A 15,974-nucleotide genomic window follows, 5' to 3' on the forward strand; every position below is an offset into this window, starting at 1 on the left:
TGCAAGGGTTAATATATGTACAACTTATACTATGCATAGGTGCATATAACTTACATATATACTATGTGGATTTAGCCTCTACATATCTTATATGCACATATCAACACAGGCATGTTAATGTATGTGCACATTTTAGCTGGCCTAAATTTCTGTTTCTGAAAAAAGGGGTAAAATGCTTTCCTTTCCTGTTTGAGTCAACAGTATTTCTGGACATTTTCCCATCTTTTCTTCCATTGCTATGTGGTCCACTTCTAGTCCCCCAGGGGATAGGTTTATTTCTTTACTTAACAAATATTCTTTGAACCCACACCACCACCACTACCACCCCCACGCCCCCAAGGCCAGTCTGTGCCAGGTGCTGTTCCGGGTGCCGAGGACAAGCTAAGAAAACCAAACTCCCTGAGCATGAACCTGATATACCCAAGATTATGTGATTCCTTGGAAGGCAGCCAGCACCTGGGAGATGAAGCCAGGGACATGAAGTGGGGACTCTGAGCATTACAGTATCCCTTTGAGTGTGACTTGTCTCCAAAAAGCAAAGGAGCTGTCCTTAAGTTGTATTCCTTATTGAGTTTTTACAGAAGTTTACTTCTATTGGAAAGAAAAGTCCTTGCTCATTCTTATAGACCTGGAGTTAAATATATCAATTTTCTCTAACTACATAGGCAATAAAAACACAGTGTTTTAGAATGGAAAATCTAGAGAAAAATAAAAAAAGAATACCACCTGGGGATACACACTCATATTTTGGTATATTTCTTTTCAGTCTTTTACTGTGGAACTATGTTTGCCTATGTACACATGGAAATATTTCTTTCTTTTCTTTTCTTTCTTTCTTTTTTTTTTTTTTTTAGAGAGACAGCATGCAATCAGGGGGAGGGGAGGAGAGAGAGGGAGAGAGAGAATCTTATCCACACTTAGTACAGAGCCTGATGCAGGGCTCGATATCACGACCCTGAGATCATGATCTGAGTCGAAATCAAGAGTTGGATGCTTAACCAACTGAGCCATCCAGGTGCCCCCACATGTAAATATGTAAATATTTACATTTTTTTCAGTCAACATTAAGGCTTTCTTCATGCAAGGCTTAAGTATACATGCGCAATTTTTATATAGATACACACACACATTTTCTATGTATAGGTATATATATGAATATATATTATATGAATTTAACCCATATGTACATTATGAGCACATATAAAAAATACAGGTATGTTAATATCTGTGCATAAACCATAAAAGCATAAACTCAATATTAAAATGTATACATTGCATGAATAAACATGTCATATGTACACATGATATCAACCATACACAAGCACACTGCATATATGCACACACTCGTATGTACATGTATGTGCACATAGTGTATGTGTATACACACCCATCCATCCTAGGTACACCTATATTTACATACTTCCACATAATTACTTATTCGTTACTTACACGCACTACAGTCAAGTCCTGGAGAGAAGAAAGCCCTACATCTGAGTGACAGAAACACAGAGAGCCATGCCCTGGCAAGATTACCATGAGGGAGAAAAATGTCCTCAACATGTGGACAGAGCTTTTTCAGGCCAAAGGAACTGGATGTGGGGCTCCTGGGACTGGGTCCTTCCTGCTCCTCGAATGCCATCTGCTGGCCCTCTCACTGCTGTGAGGGGTCTGCCTGCCTTTGGAGTGGGGCCGGTGCTAATGGACATGCAGGCTGTGAGCCTCAGATGGAAGTTCCTGAGTCCTGAAATGGAGTGTGGGTTTGGTGGTGGGAGGGAACAGAGGATCATAACTGGACAAACCCACTCTCCAATTCAGCTGCAGCACCTCACCTGGTTTTGAGTAAGGCTCGCCTAAGGCTCAGGAGAATGGTGAAGATTGCTGCCGTGAGTCCAGGATGTTACCCTCTCACTGCCTCCGGTGCAGCCCCGGACAAGTAGCCCCAGTGTCCCCTGGGGACTTGTGATAAATGCGGAATCTGGGCCTCCCCACCAGAGCTCCCGAATCAGAGCCTGCATTTTTATCCAGGATGCCCTGGTGACAGGGCTGGTCTAGAAGAACCTGGGGTTCCACTTCCTTTCTTGGCAGCTCAGGGCCTTGAAATGAAGAAGAGACCACCAAGGAATGGCAAGACCAGGCAGAGCATCCATTCTCCTCTAGGCTTGAATTGCCAAAGGATGCAGGGTGCCTCGGGGGTGGGAGGTGGGGTGGGGTGGTAGCGATTCCTGAGCCCACACCAACAGGCACGCCACTTAACACGAGGAGACAAGGTGATGTGGCTGAGATACCCGGGGCCACTTCATCTGCAACGAACCCCAGAGACGAGGAGCAGAAGTGAGCAACAGTTATAAGATACCTTGAAATCTCCCAGTTAGGTCTGGCATTTATCCCATTCAGGTGAGAAAAAGGAAATAAGTGACGTGAAAGGGGCCCCTTTGTCTCACTGAGTAATGGGACCCAGTTGTGGGAGCCAGATGAGTTGTCTGGTGCCACACACATGTCTTTGGTCATCTGCCTGGAAGGGTGTACATGGGGCTTTGGGGCCTCTGGCCCCACCCCCCCATTACTGGTCCCTTGCAGACTCTTCACCTGGTCCAAGAGCTCCTTTCATCAGTGAAAGACTAGCAAAATAGACATTTTTGGAACTTCATTATGGGCTGCTGAGGGTGAGCTCTGAAAGCAAAGATTTTAGACGTAGACCCCCAAGAGTCTGTGCCCCAGTTCTCAGAACCTGTGACGAGGAGGCTGAAGCATCAGTTCCATGACTATGCTCTGTTGTGTGGGAGAATCGATCTTCTGAAAGGGGATTAGGCAGGCGGGCCTGCTCTAGGCTCCTCAGAAGCAGAAGGGGAAGCCCAAGAGACCGGAATTGTGAGAAGGACCGAAAGCACCACTGGTGATGTGAAGAATGCAGCGGGGGGCTGACAGCCAGCAAGGAAATGGGACTCAGCCTTCCAACCACAGGGAACTGGGTTTTGCCAATAATCTACACGTGTTTGAGAGTGATTCTCCCCAGGGCCTCTGGGAAGGTCTATAGCCCTGTCTACACCTCTAATATGGCCTTTGGAGCCTCTGAAGCCCAGCCAGGCTGTGCTGGACTTCTGACCTACAGAACTGGGGGCTAATCAACGGGTGTTGGTTTAAACCACTCAATTTGTGGTAATTTATTTTACAGCAATAGAAAATGAACACAAAAGTTCATAAGGTGGATATAGAGGGCCTGGTTGCTTAATCTTTAAAATGTTTTTGTCCTGTTGATAGGGAAGAAGGTTGCCAAGAAATAGAGTCAAAGATGGCAAAATGGATAAAGAGCCAGCATGCTTTTTTTCCTACCAAGATAAACCCCTAACAAGTAATGACTTAACTCTGGCTGGGCTGTGGGGTAAAAGATCTGAGTGGATACTCTCTAGTTAGTTTGGGGAAGCACTTGATGAAGTTGAGATCTGAGGGGCCCTGAGGGGACCCAGGAGCAGTTCTCATCCTAGGTTCACTTGCTATCCCCTGGACCACAGAAAGGCCTTACATCTGAAATTAACACAGAACTCTGCCATTCCACACCCACATCCCATCATTAAATGACCTTTCAAGTGGGTCAAGTAATACTTCACCAGAATTCAGTTCTCCTGCAATTTTAAACATCCCAAAGAAGTCACACATTTATTAAGCTCTCACACTGGAGCTTTCCTGAAACAGTTGAAGATTCTGGAAGGTCTAGAAAATAGGTAGAAATTTTTAGGCTTGGTCCACGCATTCCACAAATGGTAGGATGTGGCCATTCCACAATGGCCAAGTCATTGTTGGGTAGCAGTCAGAGGAGGACACTGCTTTGGTGGCTGGGGTCCTGAAAATTATACATGCCTGTGCTTCCCCTTCAAGATACCAGGGAGATGACCTTGGCCAGCCTCACTGTGTGATACTTAGCTGGGGCTGGGATCTGTATCTCCTGTGGTGTCCATCTTGGAAACAAGCAGGTCATGGGAGAGGAGAAACCTGAATGGGGTGTGTGAGGTAAGGGGCAAGAAGTGACTAGGAGAATAAAGACCAGCTGAGAAGTCTGCATGTTTCCCCCTAGGCTGGGCTTGGCAGAACAGGTCCCTCGGCCAAATGTAATGGGATGGGTGAAGGTGGGTGATGTGTCTCTTGCCTTGAGCACCAAGCTGCCTTCCCAACATGAGTCATGGGCATTTCCTCCTTAGCCCCGAGAGGTCCCACAGAACAGCTAAGCTAAGCTAAGAGTCTTCCTTCACAAAGTGCCAACAAATTATACTTGGTCAAAGAACCCACATTTCAATCCAGGGTCAAGTGTTCCCATCTTGTTCATCTTTGGACCTTCTAAAACAGTCTTTCCCACTGTAGAAGTTAATATAAATATTTCTATGTTCATATAGAGATAGTTCTTTGAATAGAATGTCAAAAAAATCACCAAAGTCAAGGGCATCTATTCAGTGGCCTCAAAATAGCTCCCCAACCCAGCCTAGACATAGGACCTCTTACAGGGGAGGTCGAATGGCGTGTATGGTCCTTCATCATCATCCTCATCCTCCTCTTCCTCTTCGTCATTCTCGTTGTTCTCATTGTCTTCATTCTCATTCTCTGTCTCATTACCAGCCTCTGCAACAATATCATCCCTCCGAGTCCCATTCACGCCTCTGTCTGGGGCACTGCTGGGCCCTGTCCCGTTCTCCACGGTGTGCTTAATTGGGATTTTGATGGCCACTTCTGATTCTCCATTGGCATAGGCCCTACTGTTTATCAGTCTTTGTCTCTGGAAAGAGAAAGGCACATTCTTACCATAGTCAGAAGAACTGTAGATCTGCACACCCAGAACACCAGCTACTGGGATCTTTTTCAGGCTGCTGACAAGGAGAAGCTTCCAGGAGATTCTGCAGTGAAGTCTTAAGGGATTCCTCAAAGTAAGAAGCAACTCAGACAACCTCCTTCCGGGAGGAAGGATTAACCTTTTATGACCCACTGGAGCATTTTCTACCAGCATTCTTGATTCCTGTGCACTGTAGTATTATCTTTCTTCTCTGGACTGTAGGAATCCCTTGGACCATAAGAGAAAAAGCCACATAGATGTGTCTGGACTAGTATATCAATAAGGCTGTGATTCCAGAAACAGGGGTACATAGGAAAATTCAGGTCAAAGACTACATTACTTTAAAATAAAGCAACGTTGATTTAGCAAGTACTTCTGTGCAAGTTCACATCAGAGGGCTTTATCCAAAAGGAAGATGAAAAGTAAAAGGTATGTGGAAGGGAACAGGAGAGTTTTTCTATATAACTGGGAGCCTGGTCATGTCTTTCAACACATGGAGAGAAGAGCAAGAACCAGGATGCACAGCTGGGCCATGGGCAAAGATGTTGGGAAGTAGCTGAGGGGTATTATTTTGTTAAATATAGAGTTTTACCAAGAAAGTTTCTCCCCTTCCCAAAGTCTCCCATCTCCGTCTAGCGGCAAATAGAGTGTGCTTTCCCAGATACCTCATTGATCAACATGCGACTGGCCATGGAGAGTCGGGTCTTGGGTGGGAAATGGCTGGTGATCATGATTCGAAGTCCAGCCTCAGAGAAAGAAAGCTGGTGAGGGTAAGCTGACAGCAGCTCATCTACCATAATCACTGACGCTTTGCGTTGGAAATTGGCTAGGGAAATTAAAAACATAAAATAAAGATATTATTGAGGCTAGAAGCAGAAAAGAGCTATTTATTTAGTCTTCTTTCCCCTCCTTCATCCCTCAGCCCCTCCTTCCTTCCCACCTACTCATTTATCTATCCATCTACCCATCTATCCTTCTTTCTACCCATCCAATCATCCATCCATCCATCCATCCATCCATCCATCCATCTATCCTTCCTTCTCATCTATCCCACCTACTCATCTATCCTCCTTCCTTCCTTCCTTCCTTCCATCCATCCACCCACCCATCCTCCCATCTATCCTTCCTTCCATCCACCCAACCAACCATCATTCCATCCAAGGAGCAAAATATGGAGAATAGTCAAACTCTTTTTTCCGTAAGGCTCATTGATAGCTCGTTTGAAATGACTTGAAACAATATAAGCATCGTTCACTGGCATGGTAAGAGTGATAAGAAAGAGAATTCCTCTGTATCTTCAAAGGATTTTTTTTTTCCCAACACTCAGACTTGGGGCACAGGAAAGATCCCAATAATCTTTAGTAACCCTTTATGCCTTTCAAATGTCAACAATGTTCAATGATCTGAGCTGTTGAAAGCTGCAGAAATGAGTTTAGTGCCAAATGGAGGGCTTAAGTGGGGAATGAGCACATTGCTGCAGCCCAGCCTATGGGCAAGGCTGACGAAGGGGCAAAAGGGTAGGTGAACCAGCTACATGACAGAGGTCCAAGGTCCAGAATGGCCCAAACTGTTACACAACGTTTGCTGGCAGTCCTGGTAAATAAGTTTCATCAAGGCCCAACCCCCTCTCTACAAACATGCAATATAAGCACACAGCTCATAGGTGTCTAGCCACACACTCTGCTGGTGGTCACCCTTGTTTTCCACGCCACTAAATCATGAAATGATCTCTGGAAACATGGACTAATATGAGGTAGCTCTTTTTGGTTTCCTAAGAGTATTACTTTAATGGTTATAAACTATCCAGGATTCAGTGAAATCCTTTTGTGGGATGGCACTGAATACTTAAGACTTTTGCTAAACATAATTAGAAAAGTTTATCAAATATTTGGTTTTCAAATTCTAATAATTACCTCAGATTTAAAACTCAGATTTGAATAACCTATAGATTTTCAAATTTCTTTTGTGTTTTCCTGCAAAGCAACCATATGAGACCAAGAAGAAATAAACCCATACATTTTTAGAGAAGGTTAAAAGAAATTGAAAATCCAAACACATTCTAAGGCAAAAGTAAATGATAATTTTCTGTGTTCCTCTAAGAAAGAATATTTTTTATTAGGGAGTACTATCTTAGTTCTCTCAGTGTATCAATTGCTCAATGAGAATCCATTGAATACAAGAATTACTTCAAAAAAAGGGGGGCAGCAATTTTCTGTTATTTTGCATACAGAGGTAATGTAGCCTGAAAAAGAATGTGGATATAATAATATACTAATAGCAACTGTCACTAATGGAGTAATTTATATACTTTATCTCCTTTACTCATTACAATTATCCCCATTTTGCAGAAGAAAAAATTGAGGCTCAGAAAGGATCGTTAATTGGCTTCATAGTCAGATAGCCAAAATGTGACAGAGTCAATACCTCAAGACCCCTGGTCTTGTCTCCTTTATTGTCCTGTCCTAAATCCCCTGCGTCACTGCCAGCAAATGTTTTGCCCAGTGAAGTTTCCCAGGCAGCTCATCACCGAGTATGCCTGCCAGAAGATGTTCTGAAGGGAGGCAGGAAGGCCTGGAAGCTTTTCTCCCTTGGTCTCCTATGGGGCAGGCAGCCTTCCACCAGCCCAGCCACAGTACCCCAGGGGTGGCCGTGAAGGTGGGCAGCCAGGCATCCTCCCAGTGCTCCCTCCCGGGACCCAGGCTGTCCGCAGGTACCTTTCTTCAGTAGCACCACAGTCGCGTCGCAGTTGCTGCTGTCGTCAATTTCAGCATTGTTGGCCAAGCCATTGACCATGTTTCCAGCACCTTTCGTCCTCCTTTCGAAGCACTGATGGATGCAAGCATTATATCTGAACAAAGCAACGAGCAGAAGAAGCCCATCAGCCTGTGTGTCCTGCAGCTCTCAGTGTAGGCACACTGTGGGGGACCCCATGCTTCAAGTTATCATTATTCTTTATTCATGTCCCCACAGAGAAATGCAATCTGTCCTATTTTCTGAGTGAGTGAAGATAAAACCAACATCACATAAGTAAATAGAGACAAACTTCTTTCTTTGCAAATTTTCAAGGTCAGTGGTGGCATTCTGGGATTGAACTCCCTTGCTCACAGTTTATGCATGGAAGGGCCATGATGAGACTCAGCAGGATGGGCAAGGTCTACTTTCTCTTGGCCATGATTCCAGGACACACCCCTGTGAAGGGCGTGCTGGGTGGGGGAAGGAGAAAGTGTCATATCCATGCTCCTGCCTAATCCCAGTGCATCATGGTCTGTGGGCCATAGGCCAACTGGCACTCTAGGTCTCTGTTTGGTTTTCTAAAACCATAGGTTGTGGTCCTGGGAATCTCTGTACATAGTGGGCCATAATTCCAGGTCAGGTGGTTGGCTTTAGGAAACAATTCTGGACTATGATTTTCCAGAATGATTGGGTGAAAACATTGTGTCGTCTTTCTTCTAGTCTTTTGTGTTGGAAGGGAAGACGCTTATATAAATTCCTAGCATGTTTTTGGCAGCTACATATTTTTACAATATTAAATATCCTTTACTATTAGAAAGCCCCCAGAGAGGAATCCTAGAAAACTCTTGGGAAAACACAGCCAGGCAGTTTCCAGAGCATTGGAGGCCACTGCTATTTTTTTTGCCCCACTCAAACAGCTAAAGGCATCAGTGGCTTACTAGTCATGGGACAAGCCATGGGACAACAACATGTTGCCCCAGCTTGATCTCTGGCCTCCCAGAGGAACTGCAGCCAGGCATGGCAACTCTAAATGGCCAGCTGGTAGGCCCCTCAAGCTGTATTTCCCCACATAGGCTTCTCTTCCACATCCTTTACTGCTACAGGCTCTCTGGAGTCTGCTTCACTGGCACTTATGCCTGTTCTTCAGTGAGAGCAGCTCTGGGTGGGTGGGCCATCATGGTACAGATCAAGGTACCCTCTGAGGCTGGACAGCCCCTTCCTGTACTCCCTGGGAGCTTACAGTTCATCCTCCATGGCATAAGGGAGACTAGAAAACTAGTCAAAAGTGATGATGGTTTCTGTGAGAAAGGAAGTGGGCAGGCCAGTCCTGGGACACTCTCAGGCTTTACACGAGGCAGAGAACAGAACCAGAACATCACTTTTTTGCAACCCTAAAGAAATAATGGAGCCAGATCTTGTGCATGGATGGCTCCCAACATTACTGACAGTGATAGGAAACATCAGTGTGCCTGTTGGTGGCAGAACTCACCACCACATGGGACACAGTCTACCCTAAACTGGATTGATGGCTGGCATACAGGAAACACGGGGGTCAAAGGAACAGGCCACACCACAGCACGGGACGTTATCAACAATTTCCAAACTGCAGGAAACTGTGTAGCTAACAACCCAACTTCATCAAAGAATAAACTGCAAGGAAAAAGAAAACCAGAGGGGGGATACATAGATTAAAAGTTTGAGCAACCAATGATAATGAGTGGGATTTATTTGGATTCTGATTTTAAAAAATATTTAGGAGATTAAAAGAAACTGTAAAAAAGTGACATTCGTGAGATCAATGAAATTTTGAATATTGATTTGATATTTAATTCTCTTGAAGAAATAGCATTAATCTTGGGTGTGATAATGATGTGGTGGTTATTATGTGAAATTTGAGTCCTTTTAGAGACGTATCCTGAGGTTTTTGATAGATGAGTTGGCATGTCTCTTGGGCTTCACACCATGTGGCAGGGAGGAAATGGGCAGTGGTGTGGGCTGCTGGCTGTCAGCGCTGATGATGAGCATGGGGGGGCTGTCATACCATTCTATATTCAAATTCTTCTTAATGAAAAGTCTCCCCACTTTCTTCCTGACAGACTATAGGGGAGGGGCAGAATTTCTATCATCTTGACTCAAAATCCATTTCCCCACAGAAATACCAACTTGCATGAGGCTTTGCTTTGAAAGTATAGCCGTGTGCTACACATTTATTTGGCTTTGGAAAACAAAGTAAGAACACTAGGCCTAGTATTATAACGAGAGCTTTCTTGAAATTAGATACTGGTAGTAACTTAACTATGCTGTCCCATTTCATGCTTAAGAACAAGCTTTGCGGGGTGCCCAGGTGGCTCAGCTTGTTGGGCAGCTGCCTTCAGCTCGGGTCATGATTCCAGGGTCCTGGGATCGAGCCCCGCATCTGGCTCCCTGCTCGGCAGGGAGGCTGCTTCTCTCTCTCCCCCTCTCCCTGACGCTCTGCTTACTTGTGCTCTCTCTCTAACTCTCTGTCAAATAAATAAAATATTAAAAAAAAAAAAAAAAGAACAACCTTTGCCATAGGAGGCGTTAGGATCCCCGTTTTGTAAGCGAGGAAACAGAGATTCAAAATGGCGTCATAAGTTGGCCACTGGCAAGTGGCAAACTGTGAGGTGTGACCCGGCAGGGCTAAACGCGCAACCCTTGATCTCAACCACCAGACTACATTGCCTCACCTGGGAACCAAATCCCAAGGAAGGGACCCAGAAGTACAGAAATCAATACTCACCAAGTCCAGGTATGCCTCATGCTCCCTTAAGGTTTCTATCAACTTGGCCAAACCGAAATTGCTTTTTGACCTTCAGACAGAATGTTTAAAGTCATCCACCCAGGAGGCAGCTGACAACTCTAATATATGCGTTTTTTAACTGCTGCTACTCAGTTTTATATTTTTAATTGAATGTTTTAAATTTTGTGCTTGCACCCTGAAGCTATTTTATTGTGGAGCATGCAATTTTATAAATCAGATTTTATAAAACCCCATGATTAAAGCCTCTGATTGCGGACAGGGATGGCTAAAGAGCAGAGATTTCAATTTAGAACTTGGGACCAGAATTTATGCAGAAAATTCTGTGAGCACAGTAGCTGCCATTCCCTGTTTTATTTGTATCCTGCTGGTTTGAACAGCTGGCAGGCTGGGAAAGTTGAGGCATCAGCAGAAACACACCTCATTAGCTTTCACACTAGGCACAGTTTGGGGGAGAGGAGAGAATTTGTTCACGGTGTTATCTTAATGTCCACATGCCCTATCAGCAATGCATGGGCTTTTATGATGGCTTGGTAGAGGAGTGCAGTGATCACAAGATACATATTAGCAAAATTCCTCAACATTCCTTCCCTTTAGACTAACTCTGGTGTAAGCCCTCCTTATTTTGTGAAGCCCCCAGTGAGTCCACTATGGGATATGTTGTCTCTAAATTTGAATTTGAAACCCAAGACCAATGTCTGATATACAGCAGACAGTTAATTATTCTGCAATAATTGACTGATTCACCCTTTCAAAGGGGAAGAAAAGGACTCTTGACTCTTGGGGAACTCAAACTTGGGACCTCAACAATTAAAAAAAAAAGTGAAATAATCAAATTTAAAACACACTGAAAGAAGATGTGTGCATTGTTGAGACCTCCCCCTATTGCTGAGACCACTGATTTCCTAATGGTTTTGCTATTTGAGAGACGGAGGAGCAAGATGCCTTCAGAGACTCTCCCTTTGGAGTCTAGAAACTCTGAAAGGCCTTTGGGCCAACTCTGGTTTTCATGGGAGCCCATCAATTGGTATTTTAAGATGGAAGGTGAGTATTGATTTCTTCAATCAAAGTTATAACCAAGGTGACAACAAGGTTATCAAGGTGATAACTGATTTCTTTGTCAGTTATCCTGTGGTAATCCTACACCAGGCTACTCTAGAAATACCCTCTTCCACTAACAAGACCCAGATATCAGGTCCACACTGACCACTGGATAGCTCCTGAGGTGAAGGCTGGATGCCATATTGAGTGGACTGGCCACAGACTACTTACAGCCCACAAAGGACACCGTCTGAGCCAGCTCCTACATTTACTGTTCATGAAATGTCTGCCAGTGGCCACACTGATTTCTCAAAAAAGGTCTCTTGGACACTAGTGGCCAGAAGTAATTTCTGTCAGACTTTAGTAGAAAAGACACTTTGTCATGTCAAATTCCAGACCACTACCTGACATGTCTAACTGGCAATTTCTGATCATGTGGTACTTTCTTGCCCCCTGAGAACGTGGTCATAAATGCTGGGGAAAGTACGGGTTAATTTAGAATGAAAGAAACAGTTTCCATGGGGTTCAGCAGCTGCAGCATGGAATGGCTCTGCATTATTTACGAGCTCCTCATCTCAATGGGATTTGGCAAAAAGATGAACCAGCAGGTTCACAGCCATGGTGCTTACATTTTGCCTTAGAGTATGGCAAACACCAGCAATATAATTCTTGAAACACACAGGAAGCCTCCCAGACTCTGGGGGAAAAGAACCTATGGAGTGGTGGTTTTAAAATATATCCACAAATTCTTTGAGACCCCTCCCTTCAAATGGTGACACAGACCCCCTGAGTGTGGGCTAGACTCACTTCTAATAAACAGAACAAGGCAGAAGTGACAGCGTGTGACTTGTGAGACCAGATTAGAAAAGGCACTTGTACCCTCTTGACTCACTTGCTCCCGTGCTGTGGAGACACTCAACCAGCCCTAAGGAGAGGCGCATATGCTGAGGAACCGAGGGCTCTAGCCAACAGCCAACATTAGCTGGCTAACGTTACCAACAGTAAGAGCAGGTCATTTTGCAGAATCAGTTAAGTTGATGACAACTACCCCAGCCAACCTCTTAACACTGTACAATCTCAAGGAAGAAAGGAAAACCCTGAGCTAGAACTCTCTGGTTATGTCCTCTTGGATGCCTGACTCAGAAACTCTAATTAGATAGCACATACTTGTAGTTTTAAGACTCTACATTTTGGGCTCATTTGTTACACAGCAGTAGGTGATGAATACGATATAAATAATGCAAGTCTGCAAGTATTCAGTCCATGGTTTTAGTTATCTCTTAACTAGGTCTGGTCCCATCTTTGTCACCCTACAGAGAAGCATGACTTAGTGAGTTCTACCTCCTTTCCTGTTAGGAAAGAGAGTGAAATCAGCCCCAAACTTGTTTGACAGATATTAAAGGAGGGTAAAGGGTTTGAGAGATTTCTCAAATTAAACACTTAAAGCTTTGATTCCATTACTGCATGGGGGTTTGAAGGGTCTTTGCTATTGCCATGGATCAGAACTTACAGTGCCACACGCAGGTCTGAGGGAACTGAGGAGACTGTGATCATTGGCACTGATAGCCAGCCTGCTACCTGCTCTGCCTCCATTCCTTTTCTTTTTTTTTACATTATCCTGTCATGCTTGATGTAGGAAAGAGTTTTGGGAAAGAAAACCGAGAAGGCATGTTACTTACTTCATGATGACGATATAGATGAGATACATCAGCACGAGGACTAAAGACTCCCACCTGTGTAAAACCAAGAATGGCTAGTTAAAGAAAGTCATCACAGGCAGATGTGCAACACAACAGCCAATCTTGAAACATCCATGCCACATGGAGGACAGTTACACCTGGCAAGCAGGGTGAGGAGAAGCTACATGTGCAGACGGGTTACAAGTATTTCCTGGTCTGTAGACACAGCTTTCAATGGGATTGCTTTCATTCTCTACCTAAAAGGAAAATGCTCCTTCCCTTCCATTATTCACTCACCTGAAAGTTCTGTGAGAGCACAAGTCTACCACAGTATTGCTGATTATAGGCCTGTATTTATAAACCCACCCACAGCTTAATCATTCACTAAAACTATTCAGATATATTTATAAAGAGCACACTGGTCCAGGGCACCAGCCACCTCCATCTGCACGTGCCCAGGGACGGTTCTCTGCCACCCTGCTCAAAGTCCCTGCAGCTGACCACCTGTCCTCATGCATGCAACAGTCTCTTCTCCTCACTTCTGAGAGGCCACACGGCTGGTTTTCCTCTTGTCATCCCCCTAACTTCTCCTTCCCTCCACCTCCCCCACTGCCTCAGGTGAACCTCTAAATATGGGACTCTCTTCTCCTTTTACCTACACGTTCTCCCTGGATGACATCATCTCATCCTCCTGCAGTAAACACCAGCTGACATCTCCACCCCACACCTCTCCTTGGTGCAGGTGCCTATACCCACAGTCAACACGGCTTCTCCATGTGGCATCTATGACGTCAGAACAGAATCTGGAATTCCTACTTCTTGGCTTTATGCTCCCTGGGCTTTAACACCTCAATCAACTGGACCACTCCCTGCCTGGTCAAGCTCCAAATCTGGAAATCAGTTTGGAACCCTCCTTGACCCTTGCCTTACATGCCTTGGAACCCCGCATCTGAGCTATTTAATGAATTGTTGGCTTCAGCCCTCCCCACTGCTACCCTCCAGGCCCCCCGAATAGCAGCCTCTATACTGGTATCTGTGAGGCTACTGGATCATATCATTCTTCTGTTTCAATCTCTCCAGCTGCTTCCCAACACACTTGAAAAGAGAAAACAAAAAGTACCTCCTGTCTGTAAAACCCAGTTCTTCTATTCCTCCAATTGTCTGTGCCTGGTCTGTGCTCCATCCCACTGGCCTCCCTTCATTTGCACACACCAGAAGCTTCTTTCCTTCTCCAAGGATCTTTGCACTCACTGCTCCCTCTGCTAAGAATAGTCTTCCCTTCACTCCTTGGCTGGTCCCTTTTATCCTGCAAATGCTGGGGGAAATGTCATCTCTTCCAAGAAGTCTTCCCTGCCTACTCTTACTTCTCTATTACAAGACCTTGAGTATGTTCTTTAAACTGCTGACCAGTCTGTGCTTCCCTTGTTTATTTATTCATTGCTTATTAATGCCTGTTTCAGGCAGTCACTTGACAACACTCCTCATTCTTGACCCCTACCTCAGCTATCTGGTTTCTCATTTTCCAGAGGCTTAGAGCAGATCCCCTGACAGCTGACTCCCCATCCCTCCCCAGCTGCCCACTATTCTCTTCTCCCCAGCACAGGGAAGCCCTCAGTTCATCTGCATAGGATGAGACTTCCCTTAAAATCCATTTTCAGTTGCAAGAGACCTTTTGAACATGGTCCTTATTGAAACCAGTGTATGTGGGGCATAAAGTTAATTAGGAAAAATGAGACTTAGTCACAGTGTTCATTTTGAAGGCAGAGATTCTCGAGATCCAAAGGGATGCCATGTAACTTGGATGCATTTTAATAGACTCAGGAAGGGAAACAAACCCACATCAGTAAACTATTTCAGCTAGGCTGAATGAAGTCCAGCTCTTTGTAAATAGGTAGGTAGATACTCTCTAATTCATCTAGAACTTTTTATTGTTTTTTTTCCCCCCTCAAAACAAGCCCTTCCATTGCAATGTTCAAGTAAGATTCTGTTTTGTTACATTTTGGGGATGCCCGTGAGATGGGGGTTCTCTGCTTCTGCTGACCTTTCAGGTTTGCTTGGTTGGTACCCAGACTCAGGGCTTGCCCAGCACTTCCTCCACAGGAAATACACGAGGCTCTGGGAGGCCCTGACACTAGCTAGCTGCTGTCCTCTCTGCTTTGGGGCCTGAGTGTTTGATCCAGTCTTGGCTTCATGCTCCTCAGAGTCCCAGGGATTGCCCCCGCCCCTGCCCTGTGCTGTGAATGTCTCCAAATGACCCCATGATTACATGTCAACTGTCTGCCTCCTCTCTAGTCCCAGAGAGCCCCAAAGTGAAGGCCGAGTTTGGTTTTGTGTTCTGTGTTTTGTTCTGGAACAGAGCCTGGGATTCAGGAGGTGTCTAGGAAACAGGTGGAATTGGACAGATTCCAAATACAGACCTCTAAAGTCACATGGCTTTTGTCCCCCCTCTCCGCCACTTCTCCTGGAGCCGGTTCTCCGCCTGCCTCTCCTAACCACAACATCCACTGTCCTCCGAGGACCTGGTCTTGTGACATGATCTGGGTTTTTTCCTTCCCTTCCTGCAAACTTCCATTTGGAACCACCTTCAACTAGACCCTGGTTCTCATGCCCAAGATTGTTCTTTCTTGTATTGGGAGGTTTACTCCCTGTTCCTCCCCATTCTCACCCAGAGGGCATGGTTCTGCTTTCTTAACTGTGGTCAGAACACTCCATGCTGGTTCCAAGTGCCATACAGGTAGATATTCTCCAGGTCATGTTCCCAGGCCCTCTTTTCTCTCCCAAAGTTACAGCTTGAAGCTCAAAGAAGAAACAAGAACATCAACCTGGATCCTTTTGTTTTCTTGTCAGGCATTCAGACTCACTGAAGACATATTCCAAATTCTTTCTGGCAATATTTTGGGTCTTGCTGGGCTGTTATTATGGATTC

The 15,974-nt window shown here is 45.0% G+C and overlaps 1 protein-coding gene across 1 annotated transcript in view; it reads right to left on the reverse strand.

Annotated features, from left to right (window-relative positions):
• Positions 1-15,974, reverse strand: part of SLC24A3 (solute carrier family 24 member 3) — a 486,207-nt gene that overhangs the window by 32,729 nt on the left and 437,504 nt on the right. The window contains exons 9-12 of the mRNA XM_082743162.1: positions 13,049-13,102; positions 7,531-7,664; positions 5,482-5,642; positions 4,492-4,762 (exon numbers count right to left, since the gene is read on the reverse strand). Coding sequence (XP_082599288.1) covers positions 4,492-4,762; positions 5,482-5,642; positions 7,531-7,664; positions 13,049-13,102 — 620 coding nt within the window. The remainder of the gene's footprint in view (positions 1-4,491; positions 4,763-5,481; positions 5,643-7,530; positions 7,665-13,048; positions 13,103-15,974) is intronic.

Source organism: Mustela nivalis (genome assembly GCF_964662115.1).
Source record: "Mustela nivalis genome assembly, chromosome: 8".
Taxonomy (NCBI): Eukaryota; Metazoa; Chordata; class Mammalia; order Carnivora; family Mustelidae; genus Mustela; species Mustela nivalis.